This window comes from Channa argus, chromosome 17 (genome assembly GCF_033026475.1).
Source record: "Channa argus isolate prfri chromosome 17, Channa argus male v1.0, whole genome shotgun sequence".
NCBI classification, from domain to species: Eukaryota; Metazoa; Chordata; class Actinopteri; order Anabantiformes; family Channidae; genus Channa; species Channa argus.
Window position 1 is genome coordinate 6,126,963 of NC_090213.1, and position 22,452 is coordinate 6,149,414.

General features: G+C 37.7%; 1 protein-coding gene across 1 annotated transcript in view; it reads left to right on the forward strand.

Moving 5' to 3' along the window:
• Window positions 1-22,452, forward strand: part of man1a1 (mannosidase, alpha, class 1A, member 1) — a 117,597-nt gene that overhangs the window by 88,734 nt on the left and 6,411 nt on the right. Inside the window, exons 6-11 of the mRNA XM_067481496.1 lie at window positions 8,639-8,762; window positions 8,999-9,092; window positions 12,702-12,817; window positions 15,105-15,324; window positions 15,945-16,117; window positions 16,426-16,541. Coding sequence (XP_067337597.1) covers window positions 8,639-8,762; window positions 8,999-9,092; window positions 12,702-12,817; window positions 15,105-15,324; window positions 15,945-16,117; window positions 16,426-16,541 — 843 coding nt within the window. The remainder of the gene's footprint in view (window positions 1-8,638; window positions 8,763-8,998; window positions 9,093-12,701; window positions 12,818-15,104; window positions 15,325-15,944; window positions 16,118-16,425; window positions 16,542-22,452) is intronic.

Here is a 22,452-nt window from a genome sequence, read left to right on the forward strand (position 1 = left end):
TTTTGAATTTCTGCTGAACTTATTGCATGAAAACTAAACTTTTTTCCTTTATGCATACTGTGGTGTATTCCTTATACTGTGACTGTTTTTCTAAAATTACAGTATATTGCCATGCTTACTGTTTAGCAACATAATGACATAATAAATTATTACCTCTGTATTGTGATACATATATTACCAGATTCTTGATTAAACCAAATGCTTTTGTGAACATTTCTAATCAGTTTTTCATTTAATTTACTGACGTTTAATAGAAACTTGGATAAATGAAGACTAAATGATAAGTTAATTAAATGCTATATAGATTTGTTTTTTACCAAGAAAAAATCTTAAACTATTGATTTCTTTCGATTCCTTTTAGTAGAACCTGTTGTCTTTTAGTAATTGAATAAATGATAATACTGTAACAGACGTGGAAACGTTTAAGAAGTCGACCAATAAACATTTTCACACATTGCCAATACCCGATATGCATTTCAGTCTAGCTACAGTGGAAATTAGATGACATACATTTAAAACACTGACAGAGTTTATAATAAAGTCATTTATGATATTATGTAATTGCTCCAAATTAATGTGGGAAATGACCCTGTGTCAATAGTTATAAAGTGTTAGATATATGTACAATGCAACATTTACCTGTGTGCACAGTGTGTATTTATATATGGCTTCCTGGCTTCCTTTATAATAAGTTGTTGTGCTTTACTACAGGATGCTACAATAGAACTTTACCAATCAACTGCTTCCTGTTTTCCTCTGACACTTTCTCTCTGTCTCTCTCTCTCTCACTTTTTTACACAGACGCCCACACAAATTAGTTACCCCGTCGTTATCTGCTTCAGCCAGTATGTCCCATAGCTCTTCTATTAACATTCACACTGATAAAGCTTTTGCAAATCACCCTAACTGAACTGCATACTGACTTGCCTTAATGGAATGAGGCATTGTGAGACGGTGTGTGTACTTCGATGTGTTGAGGTTTCTGGGTCTCTGTTCCCCCCCTAAAATTAGCTCGTTCTTTGTTTTTACATCCATCGTGGTGATGATGGTGTCCCATGCAAATACTTACTCATTGTAATTGGCAGTTAAAGGTTTGATTAATTTGAAAACATCATGCAAGCAGATGGGTTTTTTTTTATTTAGGAATATATTTTTGTCTAATTACAAAAAGTAAAGAAATGCTTTAGAATTGTAATAAAAAGTGTACAGAAAAAGTACTACATGTGTTATAGTACATTTTGGCATAATATATTGGATAATTTGTAAATAAGTAAATTTAAAATTTGGTTTTCAGCTTACTAGATAACGCTGTATCTTTCTATATATTCAGACTATACAGAAATATAAATTACATATACTGTACGTGTTAGCTAGAGCAGCCTTACCCACCATTTATGGAAAGTACCTCCTTCCTGAGCAATCTGCTGCTAAAAGCAATACCATCATCCAAATGATGCGAGGGTAAAGCTAAGCTCGTTTGCCCCTGCTCTCTTTTTCTTATCTCATAGAAGAACAAAAAATATCATCAGATTTAGCACATTTGCTTCCAGAGCTACATTTTCTGAGGCTACAGCAATCAATTGGGAGCCCTTGATATCTTAGAGCTTGATTAATAGGCCTACTTATATTAGTACACCGTGGTGAGGTGATCACACTGGGTGACCCCGTGAAGTGGCACTTGGAGCCTTTTCTTCTAGCTGTGATAGAAAAAGTTACTTAAAAACCCCTGTGACTGTATGAAAAGCTCCACATGGTAAAGCAAGGTATATTTTCATATGCAGCCACTTTAGAGTGCTATACAGTACAATAAAGGACAAGGTAGTGCTATCAGAAGATAAACTTTAAATTCTTACTGAAAGGACAGTGTCATCAACATAGCAGCAGCATAAGGTGTAAAGGGGTAAGTGCATGATTGAAAGACAATCAGTAGATGTAGAGAGAATTGGGCCAACTAAGGATTTCTAAGAGAGCATCTTAGAGAATTCGAGAATTTGGGTAAACGTGTTACTGTATCACTGGAGATTTATCCAAATAGGGGAACTTGAAGAGTGCTCTCTTTCTCTTTTTTCAACTTCATTTCAACTTTTATTTACATAACACCAATTTACAAAATAGCCAACTCGAGGCACTTTACATATTAAAGTCAAGACTATATGGGTACGTAGCCAAAACCATTTGGTGTTAACTAGATTCCAATAAAAACTAAGTAATGTCAACTGTTTTCCATAACGGTCGTCTTAATTCTTGACCAAGACATTGTATGTTGTAAGTGAGGCATTTAACCACTGAAAATAATGGAGACACAGTTTCTAAGTTGCTACACATTTATATCTGACTTTGATAGTTATATATATTGAAACACTCATTATATTGGAGGCAGTAGTGTGCTCGGACAGCTTTAGGGGGTCTTCGGAGATGGACAAGTAGGAAACCCCCACCCCCCATACAGTAGGTTTTCTTACTGTGGCCACTGTAATGAATACATTATTGTAAATACAGCCTGCACACAATCATGTAGCAGGTCAGGTAGCAACAGTCTCACTGCCCTGCGACACGTTTTTATGACAACCAAAATTCTGGTGAATCTTCTGGGAATCCAGAGATTTTACTAAGATTTTTTTTAAGCACACAGAAATATGGAGACTCATTTTCAGAGCAGTTCTCCTCCATCACTAGCCTAAGGCAGTGGAAGGCAGCCATGATTTAAGGCCTCTAATTAAGTAGCTAACTGAATCTATCGCAATTCATATTTTCTCTGTCCCTGGAGGAGGGGTCGTATGATGGATTTTAAGACAGAAGAAAAGCTATTGAGTGAAGAAAATCAGGAATGGAAGAGAGGTCATGGCATGGATGAGGACAGTTACAGTATTTGCATAGGAAAGAAAATAAAAAGAGAATTGGGCCAAAATATAAGTTTTATCTAACCACAGAGTGAATATGAATTATAGGAGGGCTTCTTAACATGATATTAGAAAAGCGTGAGAGGGCACATCCTGGTGTCACATGCTAATTTATGGAGATGGAGAATGCCTTTTCTGTTTTTCCAGGTTACTGCATGGCACCAAAGAATTAAAATCACTGTTGTTGGCTGTGCATAATGGATCACTTTTTTACCCTCAGTTGGGAAAGAAATAGCCATGGGTGTTAGAGGTTGAGTAATAAGAAGATTGGACAAGAGAACAACTGCCAAATAAACTGAATTTCATAAAATAAAGTGCAATATGATACAGTACTCTATTATTATAGTGTAATATTTTCATCTTACACTGAAATTAAATAGCTGTTCAATCACAGAGGTACTGACACTGATTAAGTGTATGGTTACACTTATACTGTGTAACCATGTACTAATGTGACCTTTTCTCCACTCTCACATAACTGAAAAAGCCTACTTTGGTTATCCTACGTGACATATTATTGTCATCTCTGCATTAGGATATTGTGTCTTCTCTCAAACTATCAAAATTTAAAGTAGCCTCAATCTGTGTGGTAGAAGTGTGCAAAACAGCAGGCCTTCATATTTCAAAGAAAATATGTAATAATATTTCTACAAACGAAATACTGTCTTTGACATGCTGTGGTCCAGTATTGACCAGATTTGTATTAAATATTTACTTCTCAAAAAATGTGGCTTGGTTGTAAATGGTCTGCACTTATATAGCGCTTTTCTACCTATTGGCACTCAAAGCACGGAGCTGGCCAACGCTCACTGGGAGCAAGCAAGTTGGGGTTTCAGTGTCTTGCTCAACATGTGACCGGAGGAGCCGACGATTGACGACCGCTCTACCTTCCTGCGCCACAGTTGCCCCAACTAAGACTAGATGCCTCAGCATTTTCATTCTCTAAGTTTAGTTAAAGCAACGTGCCTAATTATCTTGACTGTGCAGTTTGAGCCCACCTACTTGTGAGGTGTCAGAATCCTTTAACGTTTAAAGGATTAGGAAGGTAGGAAATTATTATTATTAGGAAAGTATAAAATTATTCTTTAAAGTTTAAAGAATATTTTTTTACTTTGAGGACTTTTAAGGAGCTCTTTCTCTTTTTGCCACTGAAAGTTGAGATTGAAAAGAAAAACATCCAAATGACATTCAGGTTTATAATAAAATTATATATATTTTTAACAAAAAATAATATCTATGGGAAAAAAAGGGCACTTTAATGTAATATTGCCATTCCTGATTTTATATATTCTTAATAATGTATCTGCTTGCGGGCAAAACAAACTGCATCACTTCCATCAGAGGTGGTTGATGAAGGCTGAAAGTTCAATACCAGCTTTGATACAGTGGTGTAAGCTTAGTGCAACAGTTCTGTAGAACTCAATGTTTTTCAGCTCGCTGATTTACATTCCTTTTTTCTTTATCAAAAGACAGCATATTGCAAAATGAGAAACACAACAGACATTTTATTCAGCTTTTATTGAGTCTTCATACCCCTTACTGATGTGAAAATTAAATCAGCTGAGATCACAAAGCACAATACACTGGAGATGTCCTGTATCATTTTACAGTGCAGTCGATATTATTACAACACGATTTCCATAAATTGGAAGAATATAAACATATACAGCCACAACATTGACACAACTTTGTACTTTATATATAGTATATACATACAGTGTGTGTGTGTGTGTGTGTGTGTCTGTCTGTTGCCCATAAAGTTGGAATAATTTTGTTTTCAGGGACATTCCTCTTTTTTTGCTAAGGCTAATTGGGTTGTAGTTTCACTGTGATATGTTTGGAAGAGATTGAGCAATAAACGTTTGAGAAAATATACACTTTAAATATATATCCCACAACACACCTGACACTTTTTCCACCTGTTCCAACCTGCTTGCACTCACCTCTTCACCTCTTTGCCACACTCTCTGTTGCTCTGAACCATTGACCCTTTACGTCCTGCACCTTCTTCACCTCTTCTCCCTGTAGCCTCACTGTTCCACTTGGGTCCCTCTCATTCAAACACATGTATTCTGTCTTACTGCGGCTAAGCTTCATTTCTCTGTTTTCCAGAGCAGACCTCCACCTCTCTAGATTTTCCTCCACCAGCTCTCTGCTCTCACTACAAATCACAATGTCATCTGCAAACATCATAGTCCATGGAGATTCCTGTCTAACCTCATCTGTCAGCCTGTCCATCACCAGAGCAAACAAGAAGGGGCTCAGAGCTGATCCTTGATGCAGACCCACCTCCACCTTGAACTCCTCTGTCACACCTACAGCTCACCTCACCACGGTCTTACAGCTCTCATACATGTCCTGCACCACTCTAACATACTTCTCTGCCACTCCAGACGTCCTCATACAATACCACAGCTCCTCTCTCGGCACCCTGTCTTACACTTTCTCTAAACCTACGAAGACACAGTGCAACTCCCTATGACCTTCTCTGTACTTCTCCATCAGCATCCTCAAAGCAAATACTGCATCTGTTGTTCTCTTTCTAGGCATGAAACCATATTGCTGCTCACAAATGTTCACCTCTGCCCTTAGCCGAGCTTCCACTACACTTTCCCACAACTTCATTTTTTGGCTCATCAGTTTATTCCTCTGTAGTTGTCACAGCTCTGCACATCTCCCTTGTTCTTAAAAATGGGCACCAGTACACTTCTCCTCCAGTCCTCAGCATCCTCTCACTCTACAAACTAGTCAGAAACTCTACTGCCACCTCTCCTAGATACTTCCATACCTCCACAGGTATGTCATCAGGACCAGCTGGCTTTCCACTCTTCATCCTCTTCAACGTCCTCCTCACTTCACTTATTAATCTTTGCTACTTCCTGCTCCACACCAGTCAGATCAGTATATATTAACAATATTGTTAATATAGACAATATTTTTTACAACATTGTTATTTAAATGTGTAGTTTGGGGCCCGGTGGATCAGTGGTAGAGCATTAGAATCGGGAAGGCCGCAGGTTAGAACCCCACCCCACACTGGTGCCTTTTCTGAGCCCAGATAAAATGGGACAGTTGCGGCTGACAACCCCCTGAAGTGACAAGCTGAAAACCTTTATTAAATTTGTAGTTAAGGAAATTACCATAAACTAAATGTTTTATTTTATACTTTTAAACTTACGTCTCATTACATCTAATCTGAGAAAAGAAATGTAGAGCAAGTGAACTGTGGAAAACTGGGCCACAAGGACATTTGCATCAGTAGTCAAACACAACAGGAGTCCAATCAGTTGGACTGATACCGTTGTCCGACTGTCCGTTTCTTATCCTAGTATGAGAAGTGACACGGACAACAAGTTTACATCAGAACACCAGTATTTTCCATCTAGCTACTCAAATAATATGTACAGTTTCCTGACTGTCCATTCAGCACATCCTCACGATGGATTATAAATACATTTCAGCTAAATGTAAAAATGTACTGTATTTTGTTTTCATCTAATGCATTTAGACCATCTGGGTGGAGTCTTCTTAATGTCCTAGTGTCTAAACTAAATATGGGGAAGCGACACAATCTACTGCAATTTTGCTGCAAGTCACAGTTTAAAGCTTTTAGGTTTGTCATCACCCCTTGTACTTCTTCTTTCGGCTGTTCCCTCTCAGGGGTCGCCACAGCGAATCATGTGCCTCCATCCCTTATACTGAATAACATTATTTGGACATTGTTTTCATATTTGGACTGTGCTATAACTGAATGTATACTTTCTCTTGTCCAGTACACCAAAGCTGCAACTTCTGTACACAGTTAAACACAAATTCTATTTGAGCACATGATTACAGATGATGTGTAATGTTCTCTCCACATTTAGTAGAATTTGAATTTCAAGTTAAATTATCTAGTGGACGCAATTAAAAGCTAATTAAAAGTAGCATCACCCATGGTGTAATTAGTCATAAAGCCAGACAACTGACTTAGTAATGTTAGTTATACAATCAAATGGCACATTTTTTCCAAATTTATCAGAAAAAAAGTGTTGAATTGAATTTCAACTGTAATTTTTAAAAGAATATTGTTACTTATTTAAAAGTTAATTCATCTCACTTTAAGTGGAATGGATTATTTGAGCTTTTTTTGTTTGTTTGTTTGTTTGTTTGTTTGTTTAACTTCATATAAATTTTAGTTCCAGCCAGCGTTACACATTGAATTTGTGTTTTTGAAACTTGAAACACCCTGGACAGATTAATGATATTCCAAACAAGCTATCATCTGTCTGTCTACGCTATTATACTCTATATCTGTTCCTCATTGCTTTGTGTCTGTTTGGTTTACGCAGCAGCTTTTCCCTGCTGCCTTTTGTATTGTTCTCCTTAACAGGGATTTAGGGTTTCTCACAGCATGGCTGTGGAGGGGATTGGGCTGGACATGAGTGAGTTAGAAAGGTGTGTGTTTACTTCTCAGCCTTTACCAAGAGAAGGGATTTATTGTTCACCATGGGGTTTATAAGATGGATAGATGCATCAAGTCTGCACTTTGACTGAGGAGAGGTGGAGGCATCAGTGGGAATGTTGTAGTACATTGAAGTCAGTAGTTTTATCACCAAAACACAATGTATTTGTTGAATTTAAGTTAATACATAGCTACACACATAAAACCTTTTTGCCTGAAATTTTAATAAAGCTAATAAAAACACTGTTCCCAACTTGACCAATGTCTGCAGTGAAGACATTTTACCTCGCCCCACCCTGATTTCCACAGTGTGCTTGCTGCCTGGTGCTACGGTGGTCCTCCCTGTGTTTGGTTGACTTGAATAAATCCATGGTGTAATGGGAAACAAATTATGGCTTGTGCAGCCTGATGAGTTGGAGAAGGGGGGATAATTAGTATGTTCATCCACCTCTTTGAGATGTGTGTGTTTGGCGCTTCTCCCAATTCACACTCCTTCCCGTCCTCTCTTTTCTCATTTGTTAGATGTCTCCTCTCCTTCTGCTTCTCCTGTATCTGAGTGTGTGTTTGTGTATGTGCATGGAAATGCATGATAAGCTGCAGATTTTATAGTGCAGACATCCCGATATGTGTTTCGCAGTGACATAATTTGTCAATTTGTATTCATAAGTATTTACTTGAAGCATCGCCTCCAGAGTCATCAGTACTTGGCCTGAAAGTGATCCATCAGTGGAGGAATTTGTCCAACACACACCCATGTTCATACTATACACGCTCTGTTGCTCTGTCTATCCTCTGTCCTTGTCAAGCACACTCATACATGTAGCCTAAAAGTTGACAAACAGCATCTGGGGAAGTGGCTTGGTGCAGCAGTTCTCACTGATTGACAGACACAGGCGTGGACACTGGCAACTGCTAATGGATTTTTAAAATAACATGTAAATTACAAGAACAATTTAGTTTACATTTGAAAGTATGACTGCTGAGTCCCTGACAGTTTTAAGCTGACTTTAATCACCCTTTTTCAATCTGTCACTTTAGTATCAAGACAAGCAGGTTTCTTTTGAATAGCTTTTCTGACTCACACTGTTTTTTGTGTTGTTGCTCACAAAGCAGTGAAAAATGAATACACACGCTAAAACATGTTAAATTGGTTCTTCATAGGTAGCAGATAAAACGCTGAAGAAATCATAATCTTACAGTAGCTCCCTGTTTTTATGTGTTGCAGTTCAGTGCAGCTTTCATGTGTTGTCGTGTCATTGAAAGAAATCCGGCTTCTCTGTTTCTCTTTGTTCAGTGGAATTGGTAGAAACTGGCCGTGGGCGTCGGGCGGAAGCAGCATCCTGGCAGAGTATGGTACCCTCCATCTGGAGTTCATGCACCTCAACAAACTCTCTGGAAATCCAGAGTTTGCTCAAAAGGTAGCAAAAAATATTGTCCATTTCACACTTAACAGTTGCTTTTACCCAGAATTCAAGGAGCTCCTCGCCCCATTAGAAAATCTCACCTGACAGATATTAAGTTACGGTTGTAACAGTTATTATTTTTTAGGGTGTTGCATAAAAGCACTTTACACTCAGAATTTTCATTATTGCACACTTACAGTATGGTGTTTCTTTTTAGCATTACATGTCGTTCTCTTTATTTGAATTAATAGGTAATGAACATCCGGAAAGTACTAAATCACCTGGACAAACCCCAGGGCCTCTACCCCAACTACCTGAACCCCAACAGTGGCCAGTGGGGACAACGTAAGTCTGCACCCGTATTTATTTATGTATTTTTACCTTTCTCCTGCATTCCCTTCGTGTTTAACACACGTAACACACGTGAGATTGGTTCTCAGGTGCTCTGCAAACTAACATTTATGCTTTTACTTCTTTATAAATAAATGCAAGCAGGGTAATTCAGCAGTTAAACTGATTTTAATATTAGAATACACTTACTAACCACTGCTAACAATCAACAAATCAGCATGTGTTCATTAGATGACACAAACACAGAAACTCCTTTTCATGTATTATATGATCGTATCCCAATCACCCTTGTGTGTACTCACTTGTTTTCACAAATAGAATACATACAATCAGAAGGTTACATTCCCTGCTGAATTTCAGCTTAGCATCACCAGTGAGACCAGAGAACTACTTTGCGCATGTTAAACTAATAATTAGTGATGTAGTGCTCCCACTTTCTTCACCTAAACTAGATATTGCAGTTGCTGAGTCAGCATTTTCGCTGCTTTAATTCTCACATTAATTCTCACATTAAAGCAGTGTCTTTGCTGCTTTAATGTGAATTTCTGCAGGAAATAAATGGGTTGGTTTTCTCTGCCCCTTTAAGGGTCTCATGACTGAACCATGGGGCTCATTTTTTTTTCTTTCCTTTGGTTGCACTATGTTACATTACTATTATTGTTACATACATTAAATATGCCAACATGAACACAGCAAAGGGAAACAAACAAAGACAGATCATAATGGCTCACCTATTGTAAATACAGTGTAAACTGAAGATCACAGGCTGACATCTGTGGGTTAATGGTAGCCTGGACTTTGAGGCTGATATCAAAAACACTCATAAAATGTGCACTTTTTGCTTTAAAAATGTCACCAAGGTTAGACCTTTATTTCCCAAGATGACACTGAAACACTAATGCATGCAAATTACAACTTGTCTAGATTACTGCAGTGCACTTTATGCTGATCTCTCAAAGAAAACTGTTCAATACCTGTAATTTGTACTGACGGAAAACAGGAGAGTGCACATATCATGCTCTTATTATAATTAGTACACTGTCTGCAGCCTGGATTCAGAACTTAAGAGCGCTATTTTTTAAGTTCTTCATGAACCTGCCCCTAATTATTGTACACAAATGTCCATCAACTATTTGGGCTTGGTGGCACATTTTTACTAATTTATTATATTTTATGTACTAAATAGTTAGTTAATAATCTGCAAATTAGGAGGCAATAACTACCTTATAATCACTTGTTATCCCACATTTAGTTTCTCTCCATAAAACTTTGAGTCAATTGCATTCTTTGAAATTAACAGTGAAGTTATAATATTGTTCTATATTCACATTATTTTACTTAATTTAAGTTTCCAACCTGTTTGGCTCACTTTTTAGTGGAGATAAAATCATATGAAGATATAGACGATGACCATTTCACAAACGTGGCATAAGAATCTTTAATAAGCCATGTTGTTGTTGTTGTTAGACAAACGGACAGACAGGCTGTAGTACTGTGTCCACTCGTTTTTCTTTCCTCAACCTTCTGTCAAAACCTTTTGACTTGCATGACATTACTGCAACACACTTAATCTGTGTCATCGTCAAGTATTTTAATTTTCTGTCTGACCCACAGGTTCTATCTTTAACATCTGTGTGTTCACGTTTGGGTGTCATTTTAAATCTATTATCAGACTCTTCAAATCCTCTAGGTGACTAAGTAATGATGGTAATGATAGATAAGTGAGACTTTGAAGAATAGGAGAAGATGAAGGTGTTGGGCAAGAAGACCAAAAAGAGAGAGAGAGAAAAAAATTGATGTGAAGTGCAGTTTTGGAGATCACCTTCTGGCATATGTTAGAAAGAAAATGGTCACATTAGTAAATTAAACGAAAATGACAGTGACGAGTGGGAGAGGTGTGGGTGGATATCAACTGTCCAACAGTTTTGACCAATATTCTAATTTAATGTTCAGCATGAAGCCATAAACAGAAACTCTTTCTTTAATGTGACCAACTGTTGTTATTTCACATGTCTAAAAGAAACTGAGTCATTAGTGCCCTTTGACTAAATATTTAAAAATTATTGAACCTTGGGAACTAAAGACAACATCAGGAACGGCAGGTTTGTCCTTCAGCTTGCTGTGTTTTCATTTCGCTTACCCACGCAGATATGGATTAAAACCTGCAGAAGTAGAATGTGAGATTGAAATCCCTTAAAAAGCTGAACTAGTGTTTCTAAAGGATCCGCTTTTTTTTTTCACCTCCTACTAGCATTTCCGATTTGAAATGAATGAAGCTTAATTGTTTTTCGTGCTTAATTATTCTAGCACCAATTTTACCTTGTAGAAGTGTTTGTTCAGACCAGTCTCTTTTCACAAGTAACATCCAGCATTAAATTAAAAGTCCTCTGATCCAGTTTTATAAAGCATATTTTTTAAAGCCACGGAGGTGCTTCAGAAATTCATAGCAGTCCTGTCTGGAATTGTTTTTGATACCCTGCTCTTTTTTTGGAGTCTGTTCATGTAATAATATGGACCTAAACCTCTGGTCTGCTCCCTTTTATTATCTCATGCATTGAATTATTAAATAAAACTACTGAAAGCACATCCTCAGTTATAATTGTTGGCATTTAGCTGACACTCTTAACCAGAGCCAGTGGCTGTGTTTTCATCCAAGTATTTTATGCAAATTATGACATATTCAATTACCATTGCTCAATAGAACGAGCAAGTTTGAACCTAAAAGGAAAAAAAAAAACTCACTCACAGAAAAATGCTTTTATGCTCGTCTTAGTCAGAAACAGTTTTTCATCTTGAAAGAACTTATGCAATAGGTATGGGAATGTGTTTGTTGAATAAATTATGATGTATGGATATTTGCAGCCTAATGTTTCCCCACTACAGCTTCCCAGAAAAGATCTTTCACATGCCCTCACACAGTATAGACATAGTCATGTTTGGTACATTTATGTTCTAACCAATGTTTGTGGATGTGACGAGTGTTGTCTACCGTCTCGCTGCTTCCATTTATGAGTCCTAAACATCTCTGTGCATACATTAGTAATAATGACTTGTAAAGACAGTAAAGTGGTGTTTGGTACATTACTGACATTCTGTTTTAAAGCATGTGTCATCCTTCTCTATTATCTGACACTCTTTTTTATTTTTTAAGTTCAATATTAAATTTGCACTCGACAGCCAGAATCCCTTATCGGCTCGAGCCCAAACCATCTTCACCACCGGCTTCTCTTCTCACTTCACTTCACGATGATCACAGCTGACATTTAATCTCTGTGCACCACAAACAGGGCTGGACTCTGTTAATGACACATGCATATGGATGAGCTTTCAGTGACAATCAGCAGGGCAAATCCAAAAGCTCAGCCGCCTGGAGGTTTACCTACAGTATGATAACCAACCCCCCACGACACACACAAATGTGTAGTACATCATCTGCAGTAGATGCTACGCTTTCTCTTTATATTAAACACATTTATCCAGCACTGTGTCATATGAGGGTGATGCATGGATTGTCCAACAGTGATGGCAGGTGTAATTTACACTGTGAAGAGAAGTGTGAGCTGTGTGTATGTGTGTTATACTCTGTTCATCTGTATGTTACAGATCATGTGTCTGTGGGTGGCCTAGGTGACAGTTTCTATGAGTATCTGCTCAAGGCCTGGCTTATGTCTGACAAGACTGATGAGGAAGGCAAGAAGATGTACTATGACGCCCTGCAGGTAACACACACACAGATCTGGTTTTAGATTAATTTGTAAGAATTTTCTTTTTTCTTTATGTGATAGCAAACTAAGTATTTTTAATTTTGCATTCTTGATTGTCATAACAAGGTAATGCAATAAAAAAGATTTTTATAAAATCACAGAAAACAATCAAACTCTAGACTAATGTAACTTCATCCTTTTATGGTAGATGGTCAGTGTAGCTGTAACTTTTCTGCTATACAATTATTACTTTAAGGATGAAGATGATGAACATTCTATATGAAAATAAGAAATATATTACTGAGAACACTTAATGCGGACAAAAATCACCATGGCCCTCTGACCACTCTGCAGCTATGCAGCAAGCTGGCAGGCCAGCATTCCATTTTTCCCAGGCTGCCCTCTGTCCACTACAAAATTAAACAACCAAGGTGTGTTTTTATGTTGCAGCTAATCAGTATATTAGGGCTTTTATTTTAGTTTCTGTTGACTGCACATTTTTTAAAAACCCTTTTAGGTTTGTGCTTTTCTATTGTTTGCTATAATTGGGCATCTGAATTAAAATCGTTTTCCTCCTGTCCCTAAAACCACCATCTGAGATAGGTGCAAAGCACCTTTTCTGTCCCAACAATTACATCATGGGGAGGCACTGATCTCTGAGGGATAGAATTTCTATTCTGTTGCATTTCATAGCACTGAATGCAAAATACAGAGACCTCAAATCTAAAGTTGTTGTCAAATGGGCAAAAATTGGGTTTGCTGAGCTGAATGGATTTTCCCCTGCAGGGTTTTGCATCCCCCATGCCCCCTCTGAGTCATAATAAATGGCTGACAGGAGGCCTTACAGTTGTACAGAGTTTATTTCTCCCAGCAGGGAATATTGTAGGATTACAATTGTCCAAATAAGCTTGCAAGTGCTGTTCATAAGACAATAAAATGAATCATTTAAATCATCACCATGTTATTACTAAAAGTATTATCCAGGGAATTGCTAAGATTATAAGTGTTGAATAGCTAAAATACATTTTGTTTGAATAAAGGTTTGAAATTTGCTTCTTTTTTTCTCTCTCGCTCACTAACAACATCATAAGTTTTCAAAATGTGTGTGTGGGTTTTTTTTTTTGTTTGTTTGTTTTGTTTTTTCAATTTCGGAGCAAAGTTATAGTGAGTTTCAGCAGAAGGCACAGATAAGAGACAGTTTTGTATAAGAAGACAAATACATAATTCAGATGAATCTACAGTAAAGGCAGACTCCTGAAATCTGAAGTGAACCAAGCCACACACACACACACACACACACACACACACACACACACACACACACACACACACACTTGAGCAGACAGCTTTTCTCTGTTTAAACAAATTGTCAACTTAACTTGTGGTGACAAGCTTTGGGTCTCAGCTGGAGAAAGCTGCTTGTCTTTCTGTAACACACTGGGGAGCGAATATATTACATGGCGACTAAAACACAGAATTAAACACGTGGGGATGCTTTCTGTATAATCCCTCTCGATCTACGAGGATTAGGGCCGTTCTTGGTGTATTCGTCATGTAAAGTTCTGCTGAGGAGAGAGCATTAACATTGAATCTGAGTCACAGCAGGAAAAGAAAATGATAAATCTATTGTCCTTCCTTCTGGCTGTTTTGGGGGCTCAGTATATCCAAAATATATTAAAGCCTATGGTTCCTTCTTTTGTACGGCATATCTATCTCAGATTTCAATTTCCTTCCAGAAGTCTAGACATGGATACCTGTAATACACAAGTCTACAAATCTTGTTATTAACATTCTCATTAAGAGCTATATTCTATGAGACAATTACAACAAGCACACATATCCTGTCTGCCAGGCACTAACATGTTTATAGATATAAACAGACGGTGGATTTACTGTTTAATGTTTCTCAACAAGGTCTTTGTGATTGTTCCTATAAAAAAGATGTATCCGTTTGTTTGTTATTAATGTTGCTTTAAGTCATAGAAATCGATCACAAATTACCGTAGCTTCATTGTAGTAGTAATTACGAGCAATACATGTAAGTCTTGGAGAGATGTAAAATACATTTTACAGTTTTACACAGCACATAGATTTTTCTTAAAACTTTACACCCTCAGATTTGCCTTTTAACGAGAATAGGGTGATGACAAATTATGGGATTATTAAGTTTCTAACATAGGTCTTGTTAATCATAGGAGGATGATGAAGATGTTTGACATGACTTGACCATGTTTAGCATGAAGCATGAAGCATCAATGCTAATACAGTACTATAAAATCCTACACTTTTCTCTCTCTGTCAGGCAATAGAAACCAACCTGATAAGGAAGTCGAGCAGTGGCCTGACCTACATCGCAGAGTGGAAGGGAGGGCTGCTGGAGCATAAGATGGGTCACCTGACCTGTTTTGCAGGCGGAATGATTGCTCTGGGTGCTGATGGGGCGCCCAGTGAAAAGACGGGCCACCAGATGGAGCTGGCCGCTGAGATTGCCCGAACTTGTCACGAGTCTTACAGCAGGACCGGTAAATATGCACACACAGGCAGTTCTGATCAATGGACAGTAATATGGTTTATGCTTTCCAATAAATTGCTTACTGTAGTTTTAAGTTTGACAAACGTTTTTTATTTAGTTGCAGATTTAGGCCCAAACCTTGTTATAGTTACAACCCTAACTCTTATTTTCAAATCAAATGGATATCATCTTAATATAAACATTCTTCTATAAACATTGTTGTCCAGTTCAACTACTGTGGAAATGCTGAAATGTTGGAAAATTTCATTTGGAATGTTAAAGTATTATTGTGTTTTTTTAAACTTTTTTGTAGAGCGCTACATCAAATAAAACTTTTTTCACTGTTTATATCCGCACCCGGTATTTGTTTCCTGTTCTACTTCTATGAATTTGTAAGGTTTTCTGGATAATATGTGATGTCACTTCCCTCTGTTTGAAGGGCCTCGTCCCCCTACCACTTAGCACTACCCATCTGTTCCATTACATTAGTACATTATTAGGACATTAGTACAGGAAACATTAAATAAATATGAATAAATATTCTAATTACAGCAAACATAATCTGTTAATTTAAGCCCTCTGCTTCTTTACATCTACCGTATTTTCTTATTGTGTTTCCCTCCATTGCAGCTTTGAAGCTGGGCCCGGAGGCTTTTCGTTTCGATGGCGGGGTCGAGGCCATCGCCACACGTCAGAACGAGAAATATTTCATCCTCCGTCCCGAGGTCATTGAGACCTACATGTATATGTGGAGGTTCACCCATGACCCCAAATACAGAGAGTGGGGCTGGGAGGCTGTTCAGGTAAAATATTTGTTAATCAACATGGAAATGGGTTTTTGTTGTATTTAAATTGTTTGCTTAATACTTTTTTTATTTCAGGCAAGTGAACTTAATGTATTTTTGTTGTTTTTTGAATAAAAACACAGCAGGAAGGAAGCAGAGTTCAATTCATTAGGACTTTTTTATATTTAGCACACAATCCACCCCTTGCTTTAGTGATATTTTAAGTACTTAAAAGGCTGTATTGATGTTGCCACTAAGTAATGTACTACTCTCTCTCTCTCTCCTTCTCTTTTCGCTGTCTCGATCTATTACTGCATCTAATCCAGGCCTTGGAGCAGCATTGCAAAGTAGAAGGAGGCTACAGTGGCATCAGAGACGTCTATGCTTCAACTCCCAACCATGACGATGTCCAACAGAGCTTCTATTTGGCTGAGACGCTCAAGTAAGACACACAAACTGGGCAGATTTATCTGCACCCCCTTTGCTTCTGTCCTCTTGTTATTGTTCTGTCATTGCATTTTATGCAGGGACTGGGACCCTACATCCGCAAACTGACACAAGTGTCAAGTATGATGTTGTTATTCATTTAGACAAAGCTCCAAAGTGGCTACAGTCAGTGGCAGCGCTGACTCGAAAGATTGACTGAATCTGAGAGACCTTTGCAGCTATATCCCTCCCAGAATTAAGTACTAGTGCAGTTTGAGTTTGATATTAGGTGGAATCTGACTAGATTGGGATCATTTAATTTTGATATTGGTAATAGTAGGCACAGTACCACACTTTTCTTGCCTTTGGAAGGTTTGCAAGTAGACGATATTTTTTGGTGAGAGGGGTTAACCCATTAAAATTTTCATTATTATTATTAATATTATTATAATTTTTTTTTATTACCATTATTTTGCCGCATGTTACATGTGAGGGTTCACGTGCACAACGCAATCACAGTAACTACATCCACGTTGTTTCCAGTATGGAGAATAACAATACTTTGTTTTATAGATAACATAAAAGTACATCTTTACAGCATAGAAGGTGGCTACAGGAGTAGGTTTCAAAGCGGAGGCTCCAGCAGAAAGAAAGAAATACTAACTCTTAGCACGGTTGTTTGGTGTTTTTTTTTTTGTTTGTTTGTTTGTTTGTTTTTTATAAAAAAAGGCTGCAGGGCAGTCTTCCTCCATTCTTTGAACAGTATTATAATGCATATAGACCCCTGACTCAGTGCATCTTTGGAGGTACTGCTGTTAAAATGACTCATGATATGTAGACATGTCAAAGCACATATTGTGGCTGTAAGACCACATGAGCAGATTTTATTTCTCTTGATAACTTTGAATAAAATCCACCCACACTAGAATGATTTTCTCCTGTGATACATTCAATCTGAACATAATTAGGAACAGAATTCGTAGAAGTAATGCACTCCGAGTGCAGAGCTTATTTTCATCATAAGACCCACGTAAATCACCCACATTTCAGCAAACACTTGTGTTGGTTTATTAATAATCTCACAGGTTGTTTAGACTCTGAAAGAATTTCCAAATAAATGCGTGTGCCTCCTTAGATCTTAAGCTATGGACAACTAATAGAGAAAGACAGAAACTGTGAAAAACACCACATGTCCCAACACACCACAGGCAGCTACTACTTCTCACTTCCTCTTAATAGTCGCCTGATATTTTTTACTTAACTGCCCTCGTGTGTGTGTGTGTGTGTGTGTGTGTGCGTGTGTGAGAGAGAGAGAGAGAGTGCGTGGCCATAAATGACTCTTTAAATGTGTTGTCAGCCACATAGTGTGATGTCTGCTGGCTAATAGGGCTTTCCTTCTCAGATGGCTTTCCAACTGTGTTCATGAAGACAGTCTGTTTAAAGCCAGAGGAAAAATCCCAACTACAGTTTAACTAGTGTGAATATGTGTCTTTACGTGTCTGTCGTTTGATTTCTGTTTGTCCATGCAGAGGAGAAAATACTGCTTTAATATCTTATTGTAATATGTTATGAATTTTAAGCTCATGTAGTTGCAGACAAAATGCTTCCACTCACTGATAGGGTGTGTGAGATAATTTGGTTCATTATAAAATGAGGTGAACGACATCTTTGCTCAGAATTGAAAAATTTGACGGCACTGAAGCAGACAGTGGACTTGAGGTGTGTTGTTTTTCAGCTAGTCTAATTCTTTGCAATAGTTGCTGGTTAAGACGTCTCAAAAATTTGAATTTAAAATTTTCTCCCTGCTGTTTTCTGGAGTTTTTCCACTTGGTTTAATAAAAGTAATAAAATCGAGAAACCTTTTACCTAATTTAGTATCAGGGAAGACAAATAGAAAACCACTGCCTGTTAAGATGTATTCACCCATCTCAAAAAATGTATTACCTTTAGTACATCATGGAATCATGGTCAAAACTTCAAAAAATGACTCTAATGTCAAAGTGGATTGCAAAACTATAATATAATTTTAAAATAAGTGTTTGTGTGCTGGATAGCATAACTGTTCACCCCCATTTGATGTAACTCATCTAAATTATCATTGGTGCAGCCAATTAGAAGTCTTTTTGCCCAGTCACTGTGTTTTTGTCGCTCTAGGCAGATTTACATCTGTGCCATTTTTAGCTCCATGTCTCAATGATACATTTCACTCTACTTCAAGAGACATTCAGTGACTTGGAAATGTGATTGTATCCATCCCCTGACTTCTGCTTTTGTGTCCTTTTGTCTTTGTGATGAAGATTTTGTCTGGGATTCTTATTTGTCATTAATGGGACCTTACACATACATATGTATTTATGCTACTGTTATTTATACTAAGTACATTCAATGTACTCTGGTGAGCTCCATTTAATCATTTGTTTGGCCAAAACAACTACAGTGCATCCAGAAAGTATTCACAGCACTTGACTTTTTCCATGTGGAACTCCTTATTCCAAAATGGATTAAATTCATTATTTTTCTCAAAATGCTAAAAACAATACCCCATAATGAGAACTTAAAAGAGGTTTGTTTGAAATCTTAGTAAATTTAGTAAAAATAAAAAACGAAAAAAATCACATGAGCATTCACAGCCTTTGCCATGATACCATTAAAATTGAGCTTTGGTGCTTCCTGTTTCCATGGATCATCCTTGAGATGCTTCTATAACTTGATTGGGGCATAGTGGGAAATTCAGTTGATTGGACATAATTTGGAAAAGCATACACCTGTCTACATAAGGAGAACCTTCCAGAAGAACAACCCTCTCTGCAGCACTTCACCAATCAGGCCTGTGTGGTAGAGTGGCCAGACAGAAACCACTCCTCAGTAAAAGGCACATGACAGCCCACCTGAAGGACTCTCAGACCATGAGAAACTAAATTCTCTGGTCTGATGAAACAAAGATTGAACTCTTTGGCCTGAATGCCAAGTGTCATGTCTGGAGGAAACCAGGCACCACTCACCATCTGCCCAATACCATCCCAACATTAGAGCATGGTGGTGGCAGCATCATGCTGTGGGTGGGTTTTCATCGGAAAGCCTGTTCTGGAGCGCTCTGGTCCTCAGACTTTAATGTTTCAACAGGACAACGACCCGAACCACACAGCCATGGTAACAAAGGAGTGGCTACGGGATAACTCTGTGAATGTCCTTGAGTGGCCCTGCCAGACCGCAGACTTGAACCTGATTGAACAACTAATGAGAGATTCCCATCCAACCTGATGGATCTTTAGAGGTACTGAAAGAAGAATCGGTGAAACTGCCCAAAAAGACGTGAGCCAAGCTTGTAGCATCATACTCAGAAGGACTTCAACAAAGAATTAAGCAAAGGCAGTGAATACTTATGTACATGTGATATTTCTTCTTTAAATACATTTGCAAAGATTTCATACAAACTTCTTTCATGTTGTCATTATGAAGTATTGTTTTTAGAACTTTGAGAAAAATAATGCATTTAATCAATTTTGGATGAGGCTGTGACATAACAAATTGTGGAAAAGGTAAGAATATGCATACTTTCTGGATGCACTGTACATACACTTATCACACCCTAGACTCTACATCCTCCATGTTTTCCTTCCCTCTTTTCATCCTACCCTCCACTCCTCCACTTCTTTTGTTCTTTTTTTCTTTTTTTTAACCACACCAGGCAGCTGTTGACATTAAGTCAAGGTTAGACTAAAGAGTCTGATGGGGGTGAGGTTCCATCCACTCCAGCTTGTTTTATAGGCTGTAAATTTTAACAAGCTGAACCTCTACCAAAGAAAAGTAGAGGTGACATCCAGCATAAAAGTGACATATGAATATTTTTGAAGGCATTATGTGAAAGAAATACAAAAAGAAGAAATTGAAAATGTCTCATTAGCATCATGGAACATTAAAGGCATCGCACAGACAACAGGAGGAAAAATACCAGTGTAATTGACCACCAGCCGGGTTAGTGGCACAATAATTGCCTCATCTGTCAAAGCTGCATCACATTCTGTACTTCATATCGGAGACGGACCAGAGTGGACACAGAATATATCAATCCCATTTAGCAGCAAACCCGTAATCCTCTAATCCTCCTAATGTAACTGAGGAATCTTGGCATCATCCAAAGCCACTTCCAGTATTCATCTTCCCAACCCTGCCAAGGACACGACTATACTTCACACTGCTGTCTGCTTTCAATCACTAGTTGCTTTCTAAGGGTTTGTTGGCAGGCAGCGGAAGACAGAGACTCTCTGTGAAGGTTGAGGGCTTTTGGACAACCAGTTCCTTTGAATCATTGGTTGTGGTCAAACGACACACATGCATGCTGTTGATTTGGTTGCAGTCTTTAATTTGTCCCCTTTTTCTTGCACATGGAGACACTAAATGGTTCTTTTACATTTGATTATTTTACTTTTTTCTTTTTTCTTTTTTTGCTTGTTTCTATTGGTTGCTGTAGTGAATGCCTTATTTTCATAGGTATTTACTTTTTTTTAAAGCTTACACTGCCTCATGTCACATTCAGCATTACCAGACGTACTAAAGTTAAATCACTAGTAAACATTAGCAAAGTCTCTGATGTGTAACTTGTAAATTATGATGATGCTCTAGATAACTGGCCTGTTATCAGCCCAAATTTAAGCACGTCTTTCCAGCTATGTGTGTTTCAATGATCGGTTTTGATGGCAACAATAGGATCATGTAGTGGAAGGTCTCTGATTTTGATCCAGGTCGGTCACACCATCATCCTACATATTTCTTTATCAAACTGGTGACGTGTTCTAAATTGTAGATGCAAGCTAAGGACATCAGGTTCCACATTACAATGCATTCTGACTTCCAGTGCAGATGGGAAGACAACATCATTTGGAGCAATTCCTTGTTGCAGAAATGCATAAGGCAGTTTAGTAGTTTTCTTTTTTTATTGATCTCTCTTTTTCGCCTCATGATAAAATCTGAAGATACTGGACCAACAGCTGTCTTAATACACACTTTATTCACTTCACTTCATACCACTCCTGTGGTGGATAATGTTATTTTTTGAAAGTTTCATAAGATGTGATGACATTGTACAACAGATTTTCATCATGTAGGTTTTATAAAGCTCAAGCTGCATCCATCCTTCTCTCAGTTCCACATGTTTCATCACTTTTGTTTGGGGGAGGGGTCAAATCTGTAGATAAATGTTGCAATAGCTGAAAATGACTCAAAATACTATCAGAACCACTGAAGAGGAAGCAGTGGGGATCCCCAAAATATTCATTTTTATGTATAAAAGAAAACAGGAGTAGAAGAGAGAATCAAAACATGTTTCACCCCCAAGATTCCATTGTAAGCATTTTATATGTCTGTGCTGAAATTGGTTTTACTGTGTGAAAACAGATAATCATCATCTGCTCCTACATATTTATTCTTTATTTTTCATCTAGTTTGACAACAACCAAACCAACCCCACTGAATTGTGCATCTGGATCATTCAGTGATGCAAATGCTGTGTGATGTGGAAAACTACATCACAGGGTGTAATGACACCCTCATGGCACAACAACACTGTTTTTGAGCTACATGTTCAAAGCATGTTTTTAATTGAATCATCAGATTACCAGAACAGTGATGCCCAAAATAAACACATAATGAAAACTGATAATTTTTAAAAAATATTTTATTAACATTAATTTTTAAAGGAAAATGTATCTAGATAATTGTGCATTAAATATGTTGGTGAAAATTGTTTGAGTTTCAAAATAGGGGAATGCATACTTCTGTGTTGGTCACCACATTTCAGCAACCCTTGCTGCCAAACAATCACCAAAAGTTTTCGTCCAGCACTTTGGAACTAATAAAAAACATGTGCCAGAGGATCTGAGAGCACGGACTGGTTCATGCACTGATAGCATGTCAGACAAGTATGCTAG